A 25,347-nucleotide genomic window follows, 5' to 3' on the forward strand; every position below is an offset into this window, starting at 1 on the left:
TTCATAGCAAATGTTGACTCAAAGCCTACAGATACCTAAGCTATACTGGGTTAAAACTAAAGACTGTCATTCTGTCTTAAAACGTTTCATATTCCGAAGAAACACTTCAAATTAAAGAAAGGCTTACGAAAGCACAAAGTTATGAAAGCAGAATGCTTGCAGAGAATTTCACATGCTTGAAAAGCACAGGTAGGCAGCAGTGCTACATCAAGTCAAGCCACTATGATTTGTTTCTTTCAGTGACACACATCAACTGAAAGCATTTTTTAAAAAAACTGAAAAAAATAAACTTAAGACAAGAATAAGACCATGGGTGTGACAGAAAAAAATTGCAAATGGAAAAAAAAAAATCGTGACATTCTGTATCTTGTCTATTAAAGATCCTACCCAATAAATTTTGTTCCTTGAGGCCCAAGCTGCAGGATTCGGCTAACCAAGCTCTCACCCTCATTTACAGGGGGAGGATTGGTAGGAAGATGCAGTTTACTGAATAACATCCATGCAGCAGGAAGAGAAACGAGAAGGGGAGATTGTGAACACGCTGCCAGTCACGACAGAGCCTGCCTGATTTGCACCCAAGTGCCACCTCAGACAATGAATTATATTTATTCTTTTCCCTTTTTGTAAAATACCATATCACAAAGGATTGCTCCTTAAAAAATATCTTTAAAAACACAGGTCCCCAAAGCAGTTATTTATACAATATGCTGAGATAATTCCAGCGTCTTTGATTTTGTCCTTTGAATGGTGCCTTGACTTCTAAGGGCGCCACTGGGATTCCGTGCACTTGCTGAGCAGAAAACATGCGTCTCTGTTAGTAAAAGCCTTGACCAGCAAGCTGAGTTCAGGACAGATCAGCCTGTTAGTCTTTCACAGACTCATACAGCTTTGTGACCTTTGACACCTCACTAACAATATACTCAGTCAGGTCCAACTAAGGACTTCCAACTGTTAACTTCTTAACAAGGGTAAAGAAAATCAACATTGTGGTAGAAGGGCCAAGAATAAAATTGACAAAACAACTTACCCTAAAAATTGTGCCCCAGCAGGACCCATTTCTACCAGCCTACTGGCTAATCCCTCTCCTTCCACCATAGGGGGTGGGTTGGCCAGTTTATGCCTCTTTACCAAACGGCAGGTGATTCGGGTTGGGGCTGTACACTTGCGTGGAGGAATGATGATTCGCATCCCATGGTGCCGGCTGCCTCTCATGGAGCCACCTCTTGCATCCACCATAAAGCTAACCAGAAACCTGCAGGGAGATCAGAGGCCAAATCAAGGATGGAAATAAACCGGCTTTACAGCTGGGTTAGAAATCAAATATGAAGGCAAGTGATAGATAACATAGCTACCGTTTCCTCCCTTTAAAGATCAACTGGAAGTGAATACGGTGGAGTCACATCAGACATGCATTTAACTTGTGCCCTGGGAAAAATTGGCACACAACAGATTTTTAGTGGACCATGGTGCCCCATCAGAAGCCATCTACTCTACCAGATACTCAAAGGAATTGTGACTGTTTCCAAACTGAAATAGGAACTGGCCATTGAAAGGCTTCTCATTTATAGTTACCCAAAACTAAAATACTCAACACTGTCTGTGGTCTTTCTGAGTAGTTTCAGGTATATTGAAAGGTCAAGTTGAACTCTACATGGTTTTTGCCACATGCTACTGACTACAGAACTTTCTACCCTACAAGTAGGATGAAACTCCACAGTATGTCTTAAGGCATCCAGCTCATAAAACGCCTTGTTCATCATACCAACACTCTAATTTTTACTAGAAAGAGGCAGAATATAAGAATAAAAGCAGAAAATGCCTAGCTTTACTAAGGTGATTTTGATGGAAAGGGATTACATCTTTCTAGTAAAAATATGACCTTAAAAGCAATTTGAAATCAACTATAGTTGAACATGGATATAAAGCAGTGCCAAAAAAAGGAAGTTTTTATATTTTTAGAAAAAAAAAATCTTTAATTTACATAATTCAGTCACTAGCCTTTATACTGAAGTGAATAAGGAAAAAACTCCTCACAGGTACACATGGAAACTTAAGAAATCCATTGTGTCACACCGGGTAAGAACACACTGGAATGACTGCTTTTTGTCATGCATGAGGGATCCAGGAGTCACCAAGTTACAAGGGCTCTGCTAAGTAAGTGAGCCCAGCAGACAGCAGAGTGCAGGCTGCTTAAGGGGATAAGAACACATATCCTTGCATTATAATTGCCACATCTGAAAATATACTTCTTATTAAAACAGCCCCAATTTTTGAGAATTAGAAAATGGTTTGAATTCTGAAAGTACTTTTGGAGAAAGTAATAACCCCATCCATCAAAAGTGTTTCTTTTATCTAAAAAGTTCTAAAACCCTGCAAATAGATTTTAAGACCCTGCATGAACTTCCTCTCTGTGGATCCTCTCCTGAAGACTGACAATTCATGACCTTGAAAGACTGACCTTTTCAACAAAACAAATTAGCCTGTGGTCCCCCTAGAGTCAGGTGATAGGATGAGGGGATCAATTTTCAGTTAATCAGATTTCCAGAACCAGCTCAGATCATAAGTAAGGTGAACTCACCTTCATACCCTGTTACTCACTGTGGGTTGAACCATTTTAATTGATCAATCTGTTTCTGATAAAATTGGCTTGGATAAAACTCATACATTTTATGAATTAATCTGTCTTTGATAAAATTCCATCTGTTTTGAGGCAGTGAAACCAGAGGAGAAAAGACCGACTCAACTTCAATAAGAAAACAAGAGTCATTCCTCGCTATTCAAATACAAAGATATTTGCTTACTTAGGCAAGAGTCCACTTGACTTGTTTCCAGTGCTTAACAATATGAGGCACATATTAAATTGCTCTGAGTGCCAAAAATTTTCTTAGACATACCTACTTAACAACTAGTGCTATTTAGTAATGAGAATAAGGTGATAACATTATAAAGAAGCCCAAGACACACTCCGATCTTTCCCCGCACTTAGTAGTTAAAATCAATTTGTCATTGGGAACAACAGTAGCAGAGAATGGACTAGAAATAATTCAAGACAAAGTCTGTGTTGAGAAATTCAGTTGTGTTAGTACAAACACACACTGGAGTGTTTCCTCGGAGAGGGAATGGTCGCCCTGGCAACAGTTAAGTCTCAATATACAGTGATTCAGATCCAGTCTGTCTTATTCACCGCTTGATGTGCAGAGCCAAGCAAAGTTCTACCACACAATACAGTAAATGCTTAGGGAATCAATTCACGGACACAACTGGTGTGCTACATGTGCTTATAAAATGCATAGGTGAGACTTGGTTACTAATGACGGGTTGATGGATGGACGGACAGACACAGATGGACAGATGAATGGGTGGAGGGATAGATGGATGCATAGGCAGATGACTGTAGCTGAGCAGCCTGCAGGCAGAGTATAAAGGTTATGAGTGTCAATATAAAAACATCCTGGCTACAAAGGGTATCAGAACCAAGTGGACAAAGTAACATGGCTCAGATGATTTGAATGACAAAGTGGAAGAATCTCTCTCTGCATTCTGCATAGCACACAGTCTGTAGTTTGGTACTCATGAACAATGATTTATTGTTCTAAGGTTTTCAGCATCACAAGGCCAACAAACAGAAGAAAGGTGGGAGTCTATGTTAAGCAGGATATGGGTGCTCTTAACTAAAACATTATAAATTGGAATAATCTGTCTTCCAAACTCATTCCTTATATAATCTATGCAAAAGGAAAAAAAAGGCATGCAACATACCTTATAAAAACAAATTAAAAGGTGATGTTAAATATTTGTATCTTGTAAATATTCAAACTACCACATGAATTCTATAAATTATCCTAATTCTACAAATTATTTATTGTGAATTCTACAAATTATATTTATGAATGTTTCTAATTGTAGGAACAGCAGAATGAAATACTACAGACATTGACACAATCTAACTGTGGGGAAAATTCACAAAAATTAAAGATACAAAAAGGATGGGTCACATAAAGGACACAGTTATCACCTTGAATCATACTGAGGAAGTGGAGAAGAATAGCTGCAAAATAATTTAGAAAGCAAATGGGAAAAATTAATGTAAGATAATTAGAAGCAAGCAACAGAAAATGTCAATGACAAGCAAAGGAAAAATAAAAACCATCAGAAAATGAAACCATAGCGTTTGGCATTTGTGGGACAACCTGGAGAAGTATTTTCCTTACACGGCTGTAGAACCTCCGCCACAGATCTGGCATCAGGGAACTATGTCCAGGCGGACACCAAGGCTACACCACCTGCCATTACTTTTGTTCCGTTTCACATGTATTGTCTTCAATAAAGTTCAAGAGGAGGAAAGCCAGTCTGCATGTTCCAATATATCATTGTCTCCAACGTATGAGAAAATTGATTTCTCATTTGATTATCCTAGGATTCTTCAACTTCTCAGTTACCAAACTAATCCCTGGCACTTTTCTTTCACATGGAGACAGTGCAAAGTGATGTTTCTAAGTCTTTGTAACATGGTGGCTAAGTCACCAAGCTTGATTCAAAAAACTCTTAAACCCATCTGTTTGCTAAATGTATTCTGAGTGCTTTATACTTTCCTTCTCAAATTTTATATTTTTTCAGACCCACATATATATATAATATAAACCACACAAATATTTGAAGTAGTTTAAAAATTAATATTACTTTAATCACTCAAGCTTTTCTGAGTTAAAGAAATGCAATGTTAATATTCAAAGACCATCAGGAGTTTACAATTTATAAGATACTTTTATGTAAATTATTTCCATTTGAATTATACTGCATTATGTTTGTAAAAATTATGAGGCAAAATTCTATAATGATATTTTACATAACCTGCAGCATTCAATTCTCAGACTTTTCATTATCTCCAATGGGGATAATGAGTAGTATTTACCTTTTAGTGTCATTTGAAGGTTCAGATAAATATTAAATGACACAATACACATAAAGAATTTAGTGCAATGTCAGAAACATCAACAGACTAGATAAATGTTAGCTACTATATCCAATTTGTTTTAATTAGCAGTAATAATACTTTATATGACAGTTCACAAGTGTTAATTACTGTTGACTTCTTTGATTCCAAACTAATCTCCCCTTATCCTTGATCAAAACTAATTTATGGCCTCAATGCCAATTACAGAGGCAAAAATACCTTGAGACATTCACCACTTTTTAAAATTATTTTGTTACTGTTTCTACAGATATCAATTATCCCAAGTTTGAAGCACACACAGGTAAAGGATCTAATATTTAAAAATGCACTGTTTCATCAGTTCAGTAATGGAAGCAAGTCATCTTCTAGCCACCTATGTGACACACCACTGACCAGGAAGGCAGCAATGAGGAGCCATCTGTTGAGGTTTTTACTACAAATCCTTTGGGGTACAGACACAGGGACTTTAAAAAGCTCATGGGAAATGGAATTAACAGATTTTGGTGCAAACACATTTTGAAATCCATGGATAGTTTTTGCATAACACATATTTCTCTTGAATTTCTTGAAGACATCTAAGAAACATGGATTTCAAAAAATTCTGCATCAAAATAAACATCTTTTAAGTCCATTTCCATGAACTTTTTGAAGTACTCTTGTATATTTAAACATGTAAATTTTTTTCTTTATTTCTTTATTTTATTTATGTTATATACAGAATTCGGCACCCTGACCGGGACTAGAACCAGGTGTGCCGGCGCTGTAAGGCGGAGGATTAGCCTAGTGAGCCGCGGCGCCGACTATTTATGTTATATTCTTAATACAACTTAATTGCAATTTTATTTTAGGAACACAGAAGGTAGCAAATGATCAGATGTTTCGAGTTTGTATTTCAAGTTTAAATGTAACAAAGAAAAAATCATTTGTCAAATGAAAGGCCTATATCCTTCTTATGTGGAAAGAAATGAGAAAAGAAGAGCTTACAGCTTATTTTAAAACTAAATATTAGAATGAAATTCACCTACAATTAGAAGCAAAATACAAAATCAATGTGGTAAATTAACAGAAATATATATATTTAATTTTTGTTGGAAAGAAAAGTCAGATACCCAGAAAGATTCATTTTATTAGTAAAATGAGGAAAATGTTCAATTTTTCAAAAGAAAAATCAAACACCTAGGTAATCAGAATAACCAAGAAATGTTGATGTACCAATTTGATTATTTTTTCCAATGGTATACATTTATCAATAGAAATAGATACACAGATCTTTTGCTTGGAAAAATATTTACTGATGATTTACAAATGCTTGTCATATGTACTCACTAATGAATATATATTTATCATATGAGTGTATTAACATATGTGAAGTTTGTCAATCTGAAGTTATAAATGCATGTAATCAGTGCAATATTAACCTAGTAGGACAAGATAAGTGACAGTTGGGTTACTTACCCTGAATGAATAGGGCTTGAGACAAGATTGACATTGTCTAAGGTGTCTGCAGCCCAGCTGTAATGTCTAAGGGAATCTGAATCAAATTCCCTCGTAAACGTTAGATGCTGCAAAATAAAATAGCATACAGCATATCAATAGACCATACAATACACTGGTCACTCCTTACATACAAAATATATCTTTATTTCTCCACAAGTCCAAATACACTAACATTAAAATTGAAATTCTCTTCTAGAGGTCTACACTAAAGCTCAATAAAATAATATTTAAAAAATAAAATCTATAGATACACACCATATTATTCCAACGTTTTATGAAAGTGCCCTGGCTAATTGGCATGGCAAAAGGTGTATCATCCTCACTAATTTCAACTGTGATTTTAAGCACTTGGATACCTCACCAGATTAATTCTCCAACAATTTTAAAAATCAAAGTCTCAATTCTCAAAATAACAAGTTCAGGTTCAATCTTGCCGACTTCTGATTCCAGGTGGGGAACAGTAGCTAGTGGCAGCCTGGTGCTTCCACAGAGTCAACCAGTCAGAAGGCAGAAATGGGATTCCAATGTATCAGAAGATTCTTGTGCATCAAGAATTGAAAGAGCTGCACTCTGGAGAGGCTAACATCTTAAACGTTGTGACTTTGCCCTGCCATTTTTAACTTTAGGCAGCTAAGATTTAGATACCCACCAAATGGGAGTCCCAATGTAATAGCGTGAGAGATGGTGGAATTTTTAAGAGATAATTAGATTATAGGGATGCTATTCTCAAGAATGGAACAGTGTCTCTTTCTCAAGGTCAGATGTCTTTGGTGAGTTAGGTCTTATGGGACTGGATTAGTTACTGTGAGAGTGAGATTTTCTTATTTTGAAGGTTTTTATTTAATGAATACAAATTTCATATGTACAGCTTTTAGGGCTATAGTGTTTCTTCCCCCCCATTCCCGCCCTCGAACCCCAACTCCCATCTCACCTCCTACACTCTCCTCTCCCATTCCATTTTCCATTAAGATTCGTTTTTAATTGACTTTATATAAAAACAACCAACTCTGTACTAAATAGAGATTTCAACTATTTGCACCCACAGACACACAAAGTATGAAGTACAGTTTGAAGACAAGTTTTACTGTTAACTCTCATAGTACACCTCATTAAAGTCAAAGGTCCAACACGGTGTGAGAGTGAATTGTAGGCAAGGCCCCTTGTGCTTCTCTGTTGTGAGCTGAGCAGCAGGTGGCCTCCATGGGAGCTGAGCAGAAACCAGGTTCTTGGATCTCCAGAACCGTGAGCTAAATAAACTGCTCGTGTTCACATAACACCCAGCCTCAGATGCTTTGCTATAGGAACAGGGAAGCAACTCAGAGAGGAGCATCTGTCATTTACCAGCACAAACAGAATATAACTGAACTTATAAGGGCCTCTGCAGCGGGATAGAGTTGGGTGGCATCAGACAGGCTACAGCTGTACACTAAAAACATTTGCTAAATCTCTGACAAGCATGTGGACTTTTTTGGCAATTTCATGAGAACATGACGGAAGAGTTTAAAACCTGTAATGGGAAGAGGACTCACACATCATACCATGATTTCAAATAAGGATGCTGCAGAGCAGGTAAAAACTAGAGAGAGTCTGAGATTCACCAGGGCTCCAAAGCAGCCTCATTTCCAAAATACCTTGATCGGATTAAAAGGAGCATCCACTCACTACTCTTTGCCAGCAGATAGAGAGACAGTGAACCCTCTCTGGAAGAATATATTACTACCAGCAGTGTCTGTCTATACTTTTTTCAAGACCATGTCCAGCATAAAATGAAAACTTGCCAAGGATGGGCAGAGCACATGAACAAAAGCAGAAAGACAAAACAAAGGCAAACCAGATACACTCTCAGATCATCTCAATTTTGAGGTCAGCTAACAAGAACTTTATAATGACAATGATTTGTATATTTAAGAAAATAGGGAAAAAGAGAAAATAAATTGAAAGGTAGGGAATTCAACTGACCTCTAGAATATATAGATAAAAAAGAAACAATCAAATGGGCATTTGTTCAGTACTAAATACAACAGTTCTTGACTTAGGCACAATAGAAAACATGGTTAGTAAATTGGAACAATAAATGGAAGACTAGACACAAGGAAGGATAGGTTAAAAAAAAAAAAAATAGAGATGGATCCTGTGGTACAGCAAGCTAAGCTCAGCATGCCTGCATCCTATGTTGGATTGCTAGGGTTTAGTCCTGCCTCCAGTTCTGATACAGCTTCCTGCTAATGCACACCTTAGAAGGCATCAGATGATGACTCAAGTACCTGGGCCCCTGCCACCCATGGGAGACCTGGATGAGTTCTGGGCTTCTGGTTGTCCCAGACCCAGCTGTTTTGAGCATATGGGGAATGAGCCAGTCTCTTCTCTGCCCCCTCCTCTTTCTGTGTTGCTCTGCCTTTCAAATAAATGAAAATACATAAGCAAACTTTAAAAATTAGAGAAAAAAGTGTGAGACATATGAAACATGATAAAACATTTTAACATAGGCTCTCAAAAGTAGTTCAGAAAAGATAATGAGGTAGAAGCTATATTTGAAAAGATGATGGGGACTGGTGCTGTGGTGTAGCAGGTAAAGCTGCCACCTGCAGTGCCAGCATCCCATAGGGTGCCAGTTTGAGTCCCAGCTGCTCCACTTCTGATCCAGCTTTCTGCTATGGCCTGGGAAAGTAGTAGAAGATGGCCCAAGTCCTTGGGCCCCTGCACCCCGTGGGAGCCCATGGGAGACCAGGAAGAAGCTCCTGGCTCCTGGCTTCAGATTGGCGCAGCTCTAGCTGTTGTGGTCATCTGGGGAGTGAACCAGTGGATAGAAGACCTCTCTCTCTCTAACTGCCTTTTAAATAAATAAATAAATCTTAAAAAAAAAAAAAAAAGATAATGGCTAAGGATGCTCCCAATCTGATAAAAATTATCATCTCACAGAGAGGGAAAAAAAATCCCTCAATTTTGCTGTGCTGAAAGTCTGCTTCAACTAAAATCCCAATGAGAGTCAAATATTTAAAAATGCACCCCACCTCACATACACCTCAAGTATAATAAAAGATAAGACAGGAGGATTGGTAGAAATTCTCTTTAAAATGTGGTCTGCTATGCATAACCCCTATACTGATTTATCAAACTGCCCCCTGCACACCACCAACCTGGCATAAACACTAGAGGCAAAACAGACGTTAGAGGCACCATTCTCAAGATGGGGATGAACAGAAAGCTTATATTGAGTGCTTAGCACCCTGGCCTCTTCCTTTACTGGTCTCCCAGAGGCCAACAGTTAGGGACAGCGCTTCTAGGCAGAACTAAGGAAGTCCCTGAGGATCCTGACCTGTCGTCCATTGCAGTTTCCCAGATTCATGTCCCGGGCTTCTTCCTTCAGTGCAACACATGGCTGACAAGCTAGACGCCATGCAGACAGCTTCCAAAGAACGAACTTATGAGCAGAGAGCCAAGAGCCATAAGACAGTTAAGAAAAGCACCCAACGTCAAAAACAAAACGAATTTAAAAGCAAATGGAATGAAGGCAAGTTGGAGGAAATAGGCTTTCCAGGAGAAGAAAAAAAATTATTGATACTCAGAGAACGGAGAGACCTTTTTGCACCTGTGAAACAAGAAAATGCTTTGGAAAAAACATTTAGAGAAAAAAGAACTCTTGAAAAGTAAAAAAGATGATAGCATCTAACAATCAGGAGGATGCTTTTACAATAGAAAATAGGAGAGAAAATACAAGGAAGCAAATGATAAGAAGTTTCAAAATCTCCTACCACAAAAAAAAAAAAAAAAAAAAAAGTTCTAGACAGAGAAATCAGTGAAATAGAGGAGGAGAAATCAAGGAAGGAAAGTATTTAAAAACCTTCCCAGAGCTGAAGAGCTGAGTTCCTAGAAAAGGACCCACTCAGTAACCAACACTGTGGATGAATGAAGAACCCACCATGGTACCACACCGTGAAATGACAGGACTTGGAGAAACAGAGATCTTAGAAACCCAGAGGAAAAGTGGTCAAGGTGGCAGACTTCCACTGCACTTTTAACAGCAGAGTTTTCAGATACAGGCAATGCAGCAACTCCTTCAATGTTGTGAGAAGAAATTATTTTTAATTTTTTTTTTTTTTACAGGCAGAATGGACAGTGAGAGGGACAGAAAGAGAGAAAGGTCTTCCTTTGCCGTTGGTTCACCCTCCAATGGCCGCCTCGGCCCACGCGCTGCAGCCGGCGCACCGCGCTGATCCAATGGCAGGAGCCAGGTACTTATCCTGGTCTCCCATGGGGTGCAGGGCCCAAGCACTTGGGCCATCCTCCACTGCACTCCTGGGCCATAGCAGAGAGCTGGCCTGGAAGAGGGGCAACCGGGACAGAATCTGGCGCCCCAACCGGGACTAGAACCCGGTGTGCCGGCGCTGCAAGGCGGAGGATTAGCCTAGTGAGCCGCGGCGCCGGCCAGAAATTATTTCCAACTTGGAATTCTGCAACCAGCCAGATGGAAAAAAGAATGAGAAAATAGAGAAGTTATTTTCAGATATATAACACCTCAAAAAACATACAAATGGTCCCCAAAAATACTCAAGAGAAATGTATATGATGAACAAACTATACATGGATTTCAAAAAAATTTTGTACCAAAATACTCATTTTTAATTCCATTTTCTTACGAACTCATTGAAATCCCCTTGTATTTCCCAGGTACTCTGTAAGGAAATTTCTGGAAGATATACTCTACTCAACTGAAGGGCTAAACCAATAACAAGGAAGGCATGTAATCCAACACAAGAGAAAACAAAAGGAGTTTTGATAATGAAGGAAGACTCGATAGGACATCTGTACAGTGGACTTACAAGGACAGGATGAGTGAGCAAGATCTCCAACTGATGGGTTGAGTACGTGAAATTGACAGAACACCTACTGGCTGGCAACACACTGAGAGATTCACAAAACTAAGGGAAGGTATGTCATTTGGAAAGGTATATACAGGGAATATCAAGCAAATAAAAAAACTGTTCGGAAAATACTGTGCTAAAAAGGAAAATCATAAATATGCCATATCTGTAAATAGCATTGACATAGGCCTAAGGTAAGCTCTAAATACTGATAAGGGACAACCAAAATAAAATAATTATTCTGGAAAATGAGAGGACTCTTAAAAAGGAGTCTAATGAGTTAAGACCCTGACCCCCAGAGAGCAACAAATCACTTCAGAGCATTGCCAAATTCTGCATGGGTTTAGCAAAGATAAGGTAATTTTAGTTATCTTCAGTTAGTTTTAGTTGGTCATTAATTGCCAATTACTTTACTGACTTTTACAGACTCCAACCAAGCAGCCATCAAAGTATGGGACAATATTTAATACAGAGTGGTGCTGCTGTAATTTTTTTTTTTTTTTTTTTTTTTTTGACAGGCAGAGTTAGACAGTGAGAGAGAGAGACAGAGAGACAGGCCTTCCTTCCATTGCTTCACTCCCCAAATGGCCGCCATGGCCGGTGCGCTGTGCCGATCTGAAGCCAGCAGCCAGGTGCCTCCTCCCACTCTCCCATGGGGTGCAGGGCCCAAGCACTTGGGCCATCCTCCACTGCACTCCCTGGCCACAGCAGAGAGCTGGACTGGAAGAGGGGCAACCAGGACAGAATCTGGTGCCCCAACCAGGACTAGAACCCGGGATGCCGGCACTGCAGGATTAGCTGAGCCGCGGCACTGGCCCACAAAGGACTATTAAACAAAGTTCTGATAAATAAATAATATCACTTCTCTTCATTAAGTACAGTAAATTGTTTACTTGGGTACATTAATTATTGAGACAATGAATTATATCACACAAAAGGTATCACCGCCATCATGCAATATGTATCAAGGCCGCAGCGTGTGAGCACACAGAATGCCGCACCCCTGGAAGGCTTCCTTCCCCCTTACTCTTGCAACTTGTTGCCGCTCAATGAAGCTTTGTCATAACACAATGAATCAGTGTCAACCTTGATCAAAACAATGAGCTCTACCTTCCAAAATATTAACGTGTGAACACATTTTTAGGTGCCATAGTAATTCCTCTTCTGAGTAATTTTTTTTTCCAAGGAGATGTGTCCAGGTTTATGGACAGACTTAACTAAATTTTAATAACCTCAATACAGGAAAACAAAACACTCTTCCTACAATTTATCCATCTCGATACAATGTAAGACACTGCAACTAAACTTATGGTTTTAAGGAAAGATACTGAATTGACAGCTTAATTTCCAAACTACATCTGCAGACTAGACTTTACCTAAAAGTGAAATGTGAAATTTCAGATATCTATTTTAATAAAAAACTTTGAATTTCAAAATGTTCTGGCAGGTGCCCTGCCCTCTGCAGGGCACCATGGTACCAAAGAAAAGGACGACCTCCATTTTGTTATGGAACAAGAAGTCATTTAAAATGGTATTTTCAGGGCTGGCACCATGGTGTAGTGGGTGAGGATGCCGCCTGCAGTGCTGGCATCTCATGTGGGTGCCGGTCCGAGACCTGGCTGCTCCACTTCCAATCCAGCTCTCTGCTATGGCCTGGCAAAGCAGCAGAAGGTGGCTCAAGTCCTTGGGTCCCTGCTCCCACAAGGGAGACCTGGAAGAAGCTTCTGGCTCCTGGCTTCGGATCAGCAGAGCTTCAGTCCTTGCAGCCATCTGGGAAGTGAACCAGCAGATGGAATACCTCTCTCTCTGCCTTTCAAATAAATAAATAAATCCTAAAAATAAGTAAAATAAAATAAAATGATATTTTCCTGCAGCAAAAAGGGTTGTTCTGGGTATTTAAGGGATGAACCTTGGCTTTGAAGTTGAGCCACAGGATCAGATTTGGAAGTTGCCTTTGCTGCTTGTTAATGGAGACCTTTTCTTTTCCACTGGGTTTTCCATTTTGGAAAGGCAACCCAACTGTGGAACAAAGGGCCTTTCCCTGTTCTTTCATAGTAACTTTGGCCCTTCAATTCACATTCGGAATCTTGGAGGAAGTTCTCTGAGTGCTGGATTTCGGAAGGGTAGCAACAGAGGCTCCTGAGATCCAGCGTGCGGTCTCTCTCTCTCTCCCTGTCTGTCTGTCTCTCTCTCAGGCCTGAGCAGAGTCAGAGAACAGTGATGCTCTTCCATTCCCCACAGCCAGCTTCTGTGAGGGCGATGCCCGCCCTGGGCAGCACTGTCAGCCACTGGCCATGGAGTCTGCCTCAGTTTCCTCATCTTTAAATTGGGGATTAGCTGATATGAGAATGAAATGGAAAAGGATGTCAAAAGTCTGGCATTAATGCCAGCACTGGTACTGAATTATCTCCCTATATTAGAAAGCCTTTTATACTTTGATAATTTATTGCAGAAAATAGTGAAAGCAAAAAAAAAAAAAAAAATCCCAGTCTCAGCACTGGGTCTATATCTTTATAGATACAGGATGTGTCTATCAAACCACCAGGGCCTATTGGGGCTATAAGAATGTATCTCATAAGTACTTAAGATTATTTATTGACTCAAAAATGTCTCAATTCCTTTGTTAACAGCAGTATCACAACTTACTGGATACCAGCTCAATGACAAGGACTGCCCTGGGTCTTTACATGGTTTGTTCTTTGAGTCTTCAGAACCTGTCAGACCTGGAAGTAACACTGTACCCATTTTACACATGAGGTACAGTGAAAGCTCAAAACCTGGCAACCCAAAGTCAATACCTAGCACTTGGTAGCTTTAGTAGAATGTGATGCTTAAAAAGAAATTCACATTGACTTAGTTAGACGTTTTATTCTGTGTCAAAAATAATACGAATAAGAATATCGTCTTTCATCTTGAAGGTGATGTCAAGAATACTATTAAATCAAAATGCACATCATTCAATAGAGTCCAAAACCTGACTAACGATGATATCACTGTCTCCAAGGGTTTAATGCTTTCCCAAAATAGTTTCTCACTAGCCCTATTCATGAAGGAAAGAGGAGAGCAAGTACACGCTGGCCTTGCAAATGAGGGCGCACCCAAATACACAGGTCTGGAAATAAATGTCTAGGCACCAAAGGAAGAGGCAAGGGCAAGAAAAATTGTGCAAGAAATAAATAAATAAATAAGAGAGCGAGCGAGCGAGCAAGCAAGCAAGCAAGCGCCAGAGCCAATTAAGGCCACCATTAGGTAATCCTTCAGGCTGCTGGCTGGCAATCCTCAGTGTTGATGGCATCCATTAGGGCCAGGACTGAATCCACAGTCTTCTCTCTGTCAGCCCCACCACCTCTGGGACTCTATGGAAGGAGGTCCTGCAAATTCATTGGTGGCTTTGCCAGGCTAATATTAACTGCACTGGGCACACCTCTCACAGTTACAGGCCACATGCGAAACCCTGTGCATATAATCGGGAAAATTTTAAACACAATTTAGTCGAGTAACAGCTGGGTGACGGAACCAGACGAGAAGCCCAGGAAAGCAAAGGTTTGCCGTGGGTAACTTTACTCTGTGGGTGCAGATTGGACAAGGCCAAGGCAGTAGGAACCCATGTGGATGCTAGGTTCAAGTATCTGTCAGGCCGAAGTTCTATTCTCAGCTGTCTCACCTAATAATTGTGTGACATTGGGTGGATTAAATTCTGCACTCAACCTGTTTTTTTTTTTTTTTTTTTTTTTTTTTTTTTTTTTTTTTTTTGACAGGCAGAGTTAGACAGTGAGAGACAGAGAGAACGGTCTTCCTTCCATTGGCTCACCCCCCAAATGGCCACTATGGCCGGCGCTGCGCCGATCCAAAGCCAGGAGCCAGGTGTTACCTCCTGGTCTCCCACGCGGGTGCAGGGCCCAAGCACCTGGGCCATCCTCCACTGCCTTCCCGGGCCACAGCAGAGAGCTGGACTGGAAGAGGAGCAACAGGGACTAGAACCCAGGGTGCTGGCACCGCAGATGGAGGATTAGCCTCGTGAGCTGAGGCACCGGCCTCAACCCATCTCTTTGTTTGTAAAGTGGCAATGATGATGTATATTTCATGAGGTACCTGCAGGCATGAAAGGAGATGGCTCATTTGATAAAAGGTTCTAGCAGGTACCACACTAGGCCCTGTAATTATTGTAGCTTTCATTGATACTGAGCATAACAGCAAAATTCCACCCACATAGCAGCTCACTTTGGACTTCCAGCACAACTACTTTGAAACATTCTCTTACACTAAGGATTCCTGCAAGAAAACCTGACTCAAACAGCAAAACAAAAAAATACGGACTTACTGTAATGGGAAAAGCAGGCTTTCCCCCACCCCTAAAATATTTTCTTGAAATCAACCACTATTACTCTTAAGACTTATCTTGAGACTAGAAAATAAATCATAATGGAGCTAATTGTTTGGGATTTCCAAATCTGACTGATTTCAGGATGTAAGCTGGGAGCTTCCACAAAAGAAGGTGACTCAAGGTCAGTGAGTAACTCAAGGTCACTTCCAGCCTGTCAGCATGTCAAATCCAGCTTGAGACGTCTGACAGGAGCACCGCCTCCGGTTAAGTCACAATACCAACCTCTGTGCCTAACAAAACATCTGCAATCTTGCTGACCCATCTCCGAGAGGTGCTGAACGGATCACCTGAGTAGCGCGCTGGCGAGGCACTTTGCACAGAGCAAGCAGCAGATCAAATGTCACTAGTCACAGGCGCTTATCTTCCTGGGCACTATCTTGAAAAAAATCTTCAACCCCACGCTGGCTACCTTCTGCCACCAGGCATGTTTCTGAGCCCCGCTTAGGACAGGCTTCAGTGAAAGAAATAGGAAGGCTAATTTGCTGGGGTGTGGGTGTGGGTGTGGGTTGGGACAGGGTTGAGAAGACAGACAGGAAAATCTGACATTAGCATGGCAAGCCTTTGGATTACGTATTCTTCTCCCTTCCTATTCCTGAGGTCATTGCAAAATGCCTAGATCTTGAAATCACAAACGTGTAGTTTCTCCTGCAGAATCCTCCCATTTGCATACCACTTGCTCATATATCAAGTAGTGCATGGCACATTATATGACTGATACAGGTCAGTCATCTCCTTAGTCACTAGAAAAGACCAGGTCCAATGAAAAGGAACCAGAATCCGAGCTGGTGAGCCAAACAAGGGTTATGGGGTGGGAGACGTGACAGCTGCTTTCATGTTTGTGGCGGCTATCACGAGGCGTCCAGTATCACTTACAGAGCTCTCTCCACTGTCAACATTCAAACAGCCAGTGCAACTGTTTCTACAATATTTTAATGAAACCTTCTAAGCCAGCCACTACTGGAAGGCTGGCCACTGGTCTCCTCCAGCATAGACTGTGTGGACAAATCTGGTCTGAAGGAATAAGTCTGCACTAGGAAACCAATATGATCCGAGGGAGGAAGCGGGCCGAATAGTTGCCCTCTGGTTCTCTCTATTCCTTAATCAATAGAATGGGAATTTAATGGAAGGTGACCATTTCATAGTGATCAACTGGCAATGGTTCCTTTATTTCCTTCTTTTGAATAAGTGCTCTGCCAAACTGTGCTTTAAAAAAAAATATTTATTCATAATGCAGAGTGACCAGGGGAGAGGGGAGAGGGGAAAGGGAAAGATTTTCTATTCATTAATTGACTCCCCAATGTCCACAATGCCCAGCTCTGAGCCAGGCGTGGTAGGGGCCTAAGCACTTGGGCCACCTTCCAATGCTTTCCCAGATACTCTAGCAGAGAGCTGCATTGGAAGTGGAGCCGCCAGGACTAGAACTGGTGTGCAGATACAAAATGCTGTATCTTAACCTGCTTGTCACAACACTGGCCCTAAGGAATTTCCTATGGAAATTGTGTATTGTATATAAATATCCAACTTTGTATGTATTCTTTTCAATCATAGATCTTTTTCATATTGTGTCAAAATTAGATTTCTTTCTTTTTAATGCTATGTTAACATATTGAAACAACTTCTATGTTGTTCATGCTAGGGTTGACTACCACCAAGAGCAAGCACACTGGTAAGGACAAAAACCCAAATTAAGGGTGGGTGCTTGGTGCAACAGTTCAGACATCACTTGGCAGCAGGAGACAGTTCAGATGTTTTGGTCCCTGCCACCCACTTCCGAGACAGGATTGATTTCCAGGATCCGGGCATCAGCCTAGCTCAGCCCTGGCTATTGCCAGCATTGGGGAGAGAACCAGTGGATGGAAGATCTGTGTTTCTCTATCTTTTTGCTCTCCAAATAAAATGAAAAAAAATTTTTAAAGAAATCCAAAATAAACTGTAATAAGGCAGCCCTTCCCCATGGCTGGGCGAAGACTGAAATTAAATTACTGATTTATGTGGCAAGAAATTCTGGGAGGCACTAACTTCAGGCCTGGCTGAATCCAGTCCCAGCTCAGATGATGGCAGGAATCACAGCTCCTAATGCGCCACTCATGGCAGCTTTAGGCTAATGCCATCTTTATAGCTTTGCAAGCTCAGTGGAGCTTTTCTTAACTCAAAGGTTACACAAGTCTCAAATCTGAGTCTTGGAAAATTGTTCAGATTTTACCGCTCACCCTAACGTGGTCACCATAATCCAGGGAAAGGAAAATTCTGAGTGGCCAGTTTGGTCCTCATCCTTACAGGGGGAAGATGGATTTCTGACCCCTCTAAATATATTGACTGAGAAACAAGGCGGAGCAGAGGTCTGTCAGATCCTAGCACGGCCGCCGAAAGGGGTGAGTGCCACAGAAGCAGCTCACCTGAAACTCCTGTTCTTCCTCTAGCTTTGGCTAACTCTATAAGAAATCATATTGGATTAAATGTTTCTGTCTGTAATATATCATCTTTTGGTCTTATAACTTGTAGGATCATTCAAAGGAAGTAGCTAGCCTGCTATATACAAGGTACTTCAAAACTTTTGTGGAGAATAGAATTAAAAGTTTATTTTTAGCATAAAAAATACTTTGAAATCTGTACACAGGAGAAGTCGTTGAACAGTCTATGAAAAATGTGTATCATGAAAAAACTATACATGGATTTAAAAAAAATTTTTGTACCAAAATAACATATCTTTTAATTTGACTTTTTCACAAACTTTTTGCAGTCCCCTCACAGGGTATGTGTCCCAAGGAGGCAATCTGGAGGCAGATGACCAATGATTCTGCCACTTCCAAGCTGTGGGCCCTGTGGTTGGTGACTTAAGTTCACTCTGCCTCCGTGTCTTCCTCCTTCTGACGGAGTTAAGAAATCATCTATCTCATGAGGGCTGCTATGGTTTGAATGTGTTCTCCAAAAGCTCATGTTTGTGAACTTTATCCTCGAAGTCATATGTTAATAGTTTTGGGATAGGGTCTTTGGGGGGTAATTCGGATTAAATGTTGTTAGGGTGGTGTCTCCCACGATGGCACATGTGGCTTTATGAGAAGAGGAGAAGAGACCCAAGCTAGTACGCTTTGCTCTGTCCCACCACGGATGGCTCTTGCCATGTTATGACGTAACACGAAGAACCTCTCCAGATGCAGCACTTAAGATCCTGGCACTTAAGGCATCTAGCGAATAGCGATCCACTTATGTAATGAAGACTGCCTGATCTGCATCACACAGTCATTACAGAAGCCACACCAGACAGTCGCTTTCAATAATTATGTCAGAAGAAATGAAAGCAGTCGTCTGTAACATTCATGCAGACACTCGGGCTTCAGTTTGCACCCTTCCCTTTCCTTCCTTCATTACTCCTGTTTGGTGAAATGCTGCCAAGCACAGACGACGCTCTGAAACAGCCGGACACACACAAGTCTGTACTCACACATTGCACACTGATTAGCCAACACATGCATACAAAGCTTCCTGTCTCTATGGCCTTAGATGGGGGATTCCTAAAGAAAGGTGCACCCCAGAAACACCCATGGAGCTTAAAAAAAAAAAAAAAAAAAAAAAAACACAGAAGCCCAAGAATCCAGCTATGCAGATTCCGATTCTGCAGGCAGCTCCTTTTACAAAAAGACCACAGGAGCCTCTCCTGTGCACTTCCAGCTGAGAACCTCTGAATCAGTGGCCTTCAACCCTCGGTGCATTTATCCCATGCCCAGGCCAGGCCAATTCAATCCGGAACTGAGCAACTGTCTTGAACAATTCCCCAGTCTAGCACTTTCACAGGTCCTCCCCCAGGCACTGGGGACAGACCCTGGCAACTGGTGCTAAGAGAAAACCCTTGACTGTATCTTTGATGTGGGACTGTACTGGTGGCAGTTGTCACTCAATGGGACAGAGAAAGTAAATAAATAAAAGTTCTCTAAGTGATTCTCTTAACCAGGCTGGACTGAGTCACTTCTGCTTTGACAATAACATCTCCTGACAAACTCAAGGCATGAGCCTGTTTACAGATCCATTCTCAGATGCCTATCTACAGGTGATAAGTCCCAGGCAGGAAGTTCATGGATAACCCTGTAAGACAGTAAGAGGAGTCCACTGTTGACAATCTAGGCGTAAGTTAAGTGTTTTACAGACTAATCATGTGTTTCTTAAATTTTTTATTTATTTGAAAGGCAGAGAGACACTAAAGGACAGACATAGAGAGAGAGAAATCGCCCATCTGCTGGCTTACTCCCCAAATGCCCACAAGGGCCAGGGTGGGCTAGGCTGTATCCACCAGGCAGGAACTCAATCTGGGTGGGAGGGACTCAGCTTCTGGGGACATCAATGACTTGGTGCTTCCCAGGGTCTGCATTAGCAGGAAGCTGGAATTGGAAGTGGAACTGGGACTGGCTCCAGTCTAGGCACTGATAGGGGATGTGGTTGTCCCAAACACTATGCCAAATGCCCGACCCCAGATTAAGGCCCAACATGGAATGGGGATGGGTTTATCTCTCCCGTCTCCATATTCCTTCCCCAGTCCTGGCACCAATACCTGCCTTCAGCCAGCCCAGGTGCCTAGGAGTGTGGGGGCAGTGGGCCTACACTATTCATCCTGGGTCTCCACTGTACTTGAACTGTGGCTAATGTGCAAACTGACCAGCAGTAGGATAACAAAGGGGCAACAGTGCTTTGTACGCATGCAGCCTATTCTTATTGAAAGAGAAGTGCACAGAGAGTTCCGTTTTATTCATTTTCCACCTTGACTTGTCAGAGAAACTTTAAGTGAGCAACGATGAGGTAGCTTTAAATCTGACAGTAAGCCATGCACACTGCTTTAGGAATTCTAGGTATCAAGGACACACAATTGATAAAGAGAATCAAAAATGAATCTTGATGTGAATGGAAGGGGAGACGGAGTGGGAGAGGGGAGGGTTGCAGGTGGGAGGGACGTTATGGGGGGGAAGCCATTGTAATCCATAAGCTGTACTTTGCAAATTTATATTCATTAAATAAAAGTTTAAAAAAAAAAAAAAGGACACACAATTGGACAAAATCACTACTGTGCGGAAACCACATTTTAAAATGTAAAAGTACAGAGATAGAGGCACAAAAGATGTAAATACTTTGCTATCGTTTAATTCTAATTTAAACTGTCTGTGGGGAGCAACTGGGAGCAACTCTGACTAGACTAAGTTACTGGAATTAAGACTTATTCTATGCATCTGCTCTCCCACAATATGGCGCTGAGAAGGGAGAAACAGCTTCTACACAGCTGCCTCCAGTTCAACCAATAAACTGCAGGACCTGCTCCTGATTGGAGGAGAGCAGCGTACTCGGCATGTGGGTAGCAGAGTTGGGATTGGCGGAAGAGGACTATAAAGGAGGAGAGAGACAACATGCACCAGGAACATCTATCTGAAGGAGCACCTGTGCAGCCCCCGAGAGAGCCAGCCGGCGGTGTGCCGCTCCCCCGCGGAAGTGGGGAAAGTGGCAGGGGGAACCGCCCTTCCACGGAGGTGGAAGGGACGGTAGCCAACCCGGGAAGAACCAGCAGCAAACCCAAGGAGGGCCGAGCAGACGAAAGAACAGCGCAGGGTCCTGTGTCGTTCCTCCACGAAGACGGGGAGCGACATAATGGTGCCGTGACTCGGATATGAAGCCTAGGCAGGGTTTAGTGTCGTTCCTCCATGAAGAGGGGGAGCGACACTGTCTAAATGTACTTCTAGTGTAAATGCTTCTTACTAGTCTTGCACAGTGAAACTACAGTCTTCGTTTTGACAACCTCTCTTTCCCCTCTCTTCTGAGACCTAGGGACTAACAAAGTTAACATACCCTTTTCAGAATTTGTATCTCCTCTTCCTCTAAGTTATTTTGCAGTTGTTGTAAAAGTTAAAAAGCTGAACAAACTTTTCAAAAGAATGCCAATATATCCTCCATTTAGATTCAACCATTAGTGTTCGGCAGTATTTGCTTCATCTTTCTATACACAAACACACACATGTGGTTTTTGGTTGCACCATGTGGAAATAAAACAGCTGACTTGTAACTGCTTCTTTCTTGAAAATATCAGCATTGAATAGAATAGAGATAGCTCCTGCATCGTTTCAATACTACCGAAATTGAATAATTTCCTAATAGTATATAAATATATATTCCAAGACACTTTCAAATGCTCCCACTGTCCCTAACCTGGCTCTGTGCCTCTTTCATGTGTTTTTTTCAACTCTTTTGTCTATTTGCTTTGTGTAGCCTGAGTAACGTTATGTGCTCGTTAAACATGCTAGTTCCACAAGAAATGTGCAGCAGTCCACAGAGCTCTCTGCAGCCTTAAAAGAAAGAATTCCCTCTTTTTACTGTTTTCCTTAAGATATTTTTTTTTCTCAAGGTTTCAAGACTTCCTAGCTCTCCTTTCGTCCAACTGGCCTACAGAAGTATTCAGGAAGTCGGCAGAGGTGTTTCTGAAATTTAAGCAGCAACAAATTGGCCAAAAGAACATGAGTTTTACTTTGTAAATTCTCCTTGCCTTTTGCTTCTTTTCACACTCCTCAGCTCTGGGTAGATGCTGCCCCTCCATCCGACCCGAGTGAGCACATCTTGGTAATGGCTAATAGGCAATGGTGTGAGAGCCATAAGTACATTTTATCAGGAGTCTCTAGGCACACGTTATATACAGGAGTAAGGTGTCTCCTTTCACTTGCAATGTTATAAGCTCCCTTAGGATATGGAGAATAACAGGCATTTTTGCACTTATGATCTACTAACATCTCATTCCAATTGGGAACATGAAGAGAGCAGGAGTATTAGTCTAGGAAAATGACCACCGTGAATGATGCCCAGAGTCCTTCAGAAAGTCTCATCCAATACCTATGGGGCAACACCTCACCCTAAGTGCTTAGCTTCATTATTTGAGACGGAGGCTTTCTCTGGGACTAATACCCACTTAAACCCACAACATGATCTGTATTCATTTCACAAAGGATTTTTTTGGGGGGAGTGGAGGGGATGGGAAGGGTCTTCCTAATCATTGTATTCACCTCTATAAGGTTTCCTTGCTTAAGGGTATTTTAGAAAGTGTAAATAAAATGTTAATTGTAGGTCCCTGTAAAGTACAACACACATCCTACAACTACCCAGTGCTCAGCCTCTCACTGGGCTATGGTAAGCGACTATCACTCACTCATTGACTTCTGTTCATCTTCACTGTACAAGGAATAAGTCAGTCCAGCATGATCTTACAAATTCTTTACATTTTTTAAATATTATAACCCACCTTCAAAATTCATAAAATCACTAGTACACACATTTAAAACCAGGGACCGTGTGCATCAAGAAATGATTCTACAGCCATCCTGCATCTTCCTGCAGGGTTATGCTGCTGGACCTCTTAGATCAGCTCATTGTCTAGTCAACCATAATCATTAAAAAGAAGAAAGTGCACAAACATAAAATGAATCTAGCAGAGATTCAGGGAGGAAATTTAATAACATTGCTTCATGAGAAGGCCCATCACAGGCAGCCCTGAAGCCAAGAAATCAACATCACTCATCTAATCTATAACGACTTGTTAAAAACAATTACAACAAAATCTAACATATATACACAGTGTTTTTATTTTAGCAAAATACATATTCATATGGATATCATCAACTTGGCTATCAATTATTATTAATTAACCTAAAAATTTTTTAAATAGATTTTGCCTAGAAATGAGAAAGGTTTATGCCTTTTCTAAGACTTTAACAGGCAAAATATATGCATTTTTTGGTCACAGGCCAATGCTTGATTCCATCCTACAAACGTAAGTTTAACAATCTAACATTTTATAAAGGATGCATACCTGCTCTTTGGATGGTACGAGGAGTTCTTCGATCATCATGCTGTCCCGCGCATAGGAGCTTCTGTTCAAGGTGTAAGACCTATCCGAACTGAAGGAGCGGAGGCTGTTGTATTTACAGTTAACCATTCACAGTGGTAGATGATGATGAGATGAATAAAAGAAAATTAATGCATGCAACTTTAAGAACAGGCAAGATGGCTAAAAATAGCAACAAATGTTTTTCTTGAAAAGCATCAAAAATAAAATCCCTTATGTTTGAGGAAATGTCTTAGGGGTAGACAAACTCATGATCAGGTTTGTTGACAATTAGGCCCACTGGTGTTAAGTCTGTGAGAAGATGGAATGCGTGAAAACTTTGGATGTTTCACTATGAAGCTGAACAAACATGACAATTGAGAAGAACCAGATAACTGGATAATTGATAATTAAGGAGATTTTTCTAGGATAAGGCCTTATGTAAGAGTCTCCTTTCTTTCTGGTCCATGTCTGGTTTACACCATTGAAAGGAATCATGTCTGGTGGAATGTGTCTGCTCATGTCTTTGGCAAGCAGATATGGGTTTAAAATTTGGAGAGCTCTGGTTTGCAGTGGCCACTCATGGAAACCACCAAGAAGGAAGCAGTGTAATGAACGTATCTTGCATGATCCTCTGTGTCATCTGCCTGACCCCGTGCAAACACTCAGATGCCCTGTATGGTTGTTTTCCCTTTCTCTGCTCTGTTTTCTTCCTCCTCCTCCTACTGTTTTCTTTTCCAGCCCCTCTTAACTCCTCCACATAGACCTTGAACTCCCCACAGTGCAGCTCCCTTGATTCCCTGAAGTACCACGTATCACACTGACGTCTAGACCAAAAACCCATAGAGCAAAGGACTGTTGGAGGACAGCTTTACCATGCCACCCTGGAGACCCGGCATAGATTCACACAGGTCATGCAGGACAGACTGCGATTAATGTGAGATGTGGCAGAATGAATACCCATGATCCTCCAGGGAGGGGCAGGAGGCTTGTTAGGGGCTGTTGGGAAGTATTCTCCCATCTCACCCAGGACACTGTCATGAGAAGCTTTTCATCGCCCCCTCTCTCTACTGAGATATGAAGTTTTCTGTCCTGCAGTCCTTGCAACAGAGCTGGAGAATAGAATTCTAAGAATCGCCTCTTCACCAATGGGTGTCCCTCGGCTAGCACTGTAGGTCTCTAGCCTCCTCTGTCTGGTGGGTCTTCTTGTAGTTGGGGACAAAGTGCATCGGAAGGTATCCCCTTTCACTGCCTATATATTAAGCTGCCCGGATTTAAATGTGCCTTATTGTTTCTTTTCGGACTCTATCAGTTAGATCTCGGCTCTAGACTCGCCTGTGTTTGACAGGGAAAAGAGCAAAGAAGAGGTAAGTATGGGATGATTCCTCACTTTGCACAAAACGACTTCTTTTCCCCACTGCTTACTCTATTAACAATGTAAAAGTGTGGTTATTTTACACCAAGATACGGAGTCCCCTAATAAGCATTATTGTAAGCATCTAAACAGATAGGTAGATACCTTCTTCTAGGCTTAGAGCTTTAGCTTTTGCCAGCATCTCAGATGGTTCCAGTCTCTCTCAACAGTCATTCTCCAGTCTATTTAGTATGCTTAGCAAATATTTATCAAATGACTGTGGCAGTATTATCCTCACACAGAGGAGCTCACCAGGTAAGCCACGTGACTCTGATCCCTTGCATAACCAGGCCCTCTGTGTCCAATTAGCTGACCCCTAGCTCTTCATTTCCCCATTGCAGCTACAACAATTTCCATTAATCTTGTTTCCAGTCCTTTCCCCTCTCTCAAACA

General features: G+C 41.3%; 1 protein-coding gene and 1 non-coding gene across 51 annotated transcripts in view; one reads left to right on the forward strand and one right to left on the reverse strand.

The window, feature by feature from the left end:
- ANK3 (ankyrin 3) overlaps positions 1-25,347 on the reverse strand; it is a 712,348-nt gene that overhangs the window by 71,939 nt on the left and 615,062 nt on the right. For 38 of the 50 annotated variants that reach the window (XM_089314884.1, XM_089314922.1, XM_089314928.1 and 35 more), the window contains 3 exons: positions 23,526-23,628; positions 6,410-6,516; positions 1,028-1,252 (listed from right to left, as the gene is read on the reverse strand). In XM_089314884.1, coding sequence (XP_089171010.1) covers positions 1,028-1,252; positions 6,410-6,516; positions 23,526-23,628 — 435 coding nt within the window. The remainder of the gene's footprint in view (positions 1-1,027; positions 1,253-6,409; positions 6,517-23,525; positions 23,629-25,347) is intronic. The other 12 variants (XM_089314920.1, XM_089314917.1, XM_089314898.1 and 9 more) reach the window with 1 other exon arrangement.
- On the forward strand, positions 19,475-19,603 carry LOC127484279 (small nucleolar RNA SNORA30/SNORA37 family). The gene has a single exon (XR_007911160.3). It is a non-coding gene; the product is annotated as a small nucleolar RNA SNORA30/SNORA37 family (small nucleolar RNA).

This window comes from Oryctolagus cuniculus, chromosome 15 (assembly GCF_051225735.1).
Source record: "Oryctolagus cuniculus isolate XC-2025 breed Fujian yellow rabbit chromosome 15, ASM5122573v1, whole genome shotgun sequence".
Taxonomy (NCBI): Eukaryota; Metazoa; Chordata; class Mammalia; order Lagomorpha; family Leporidae; genus Oryctolagus; species Oryctolagus cuniculus.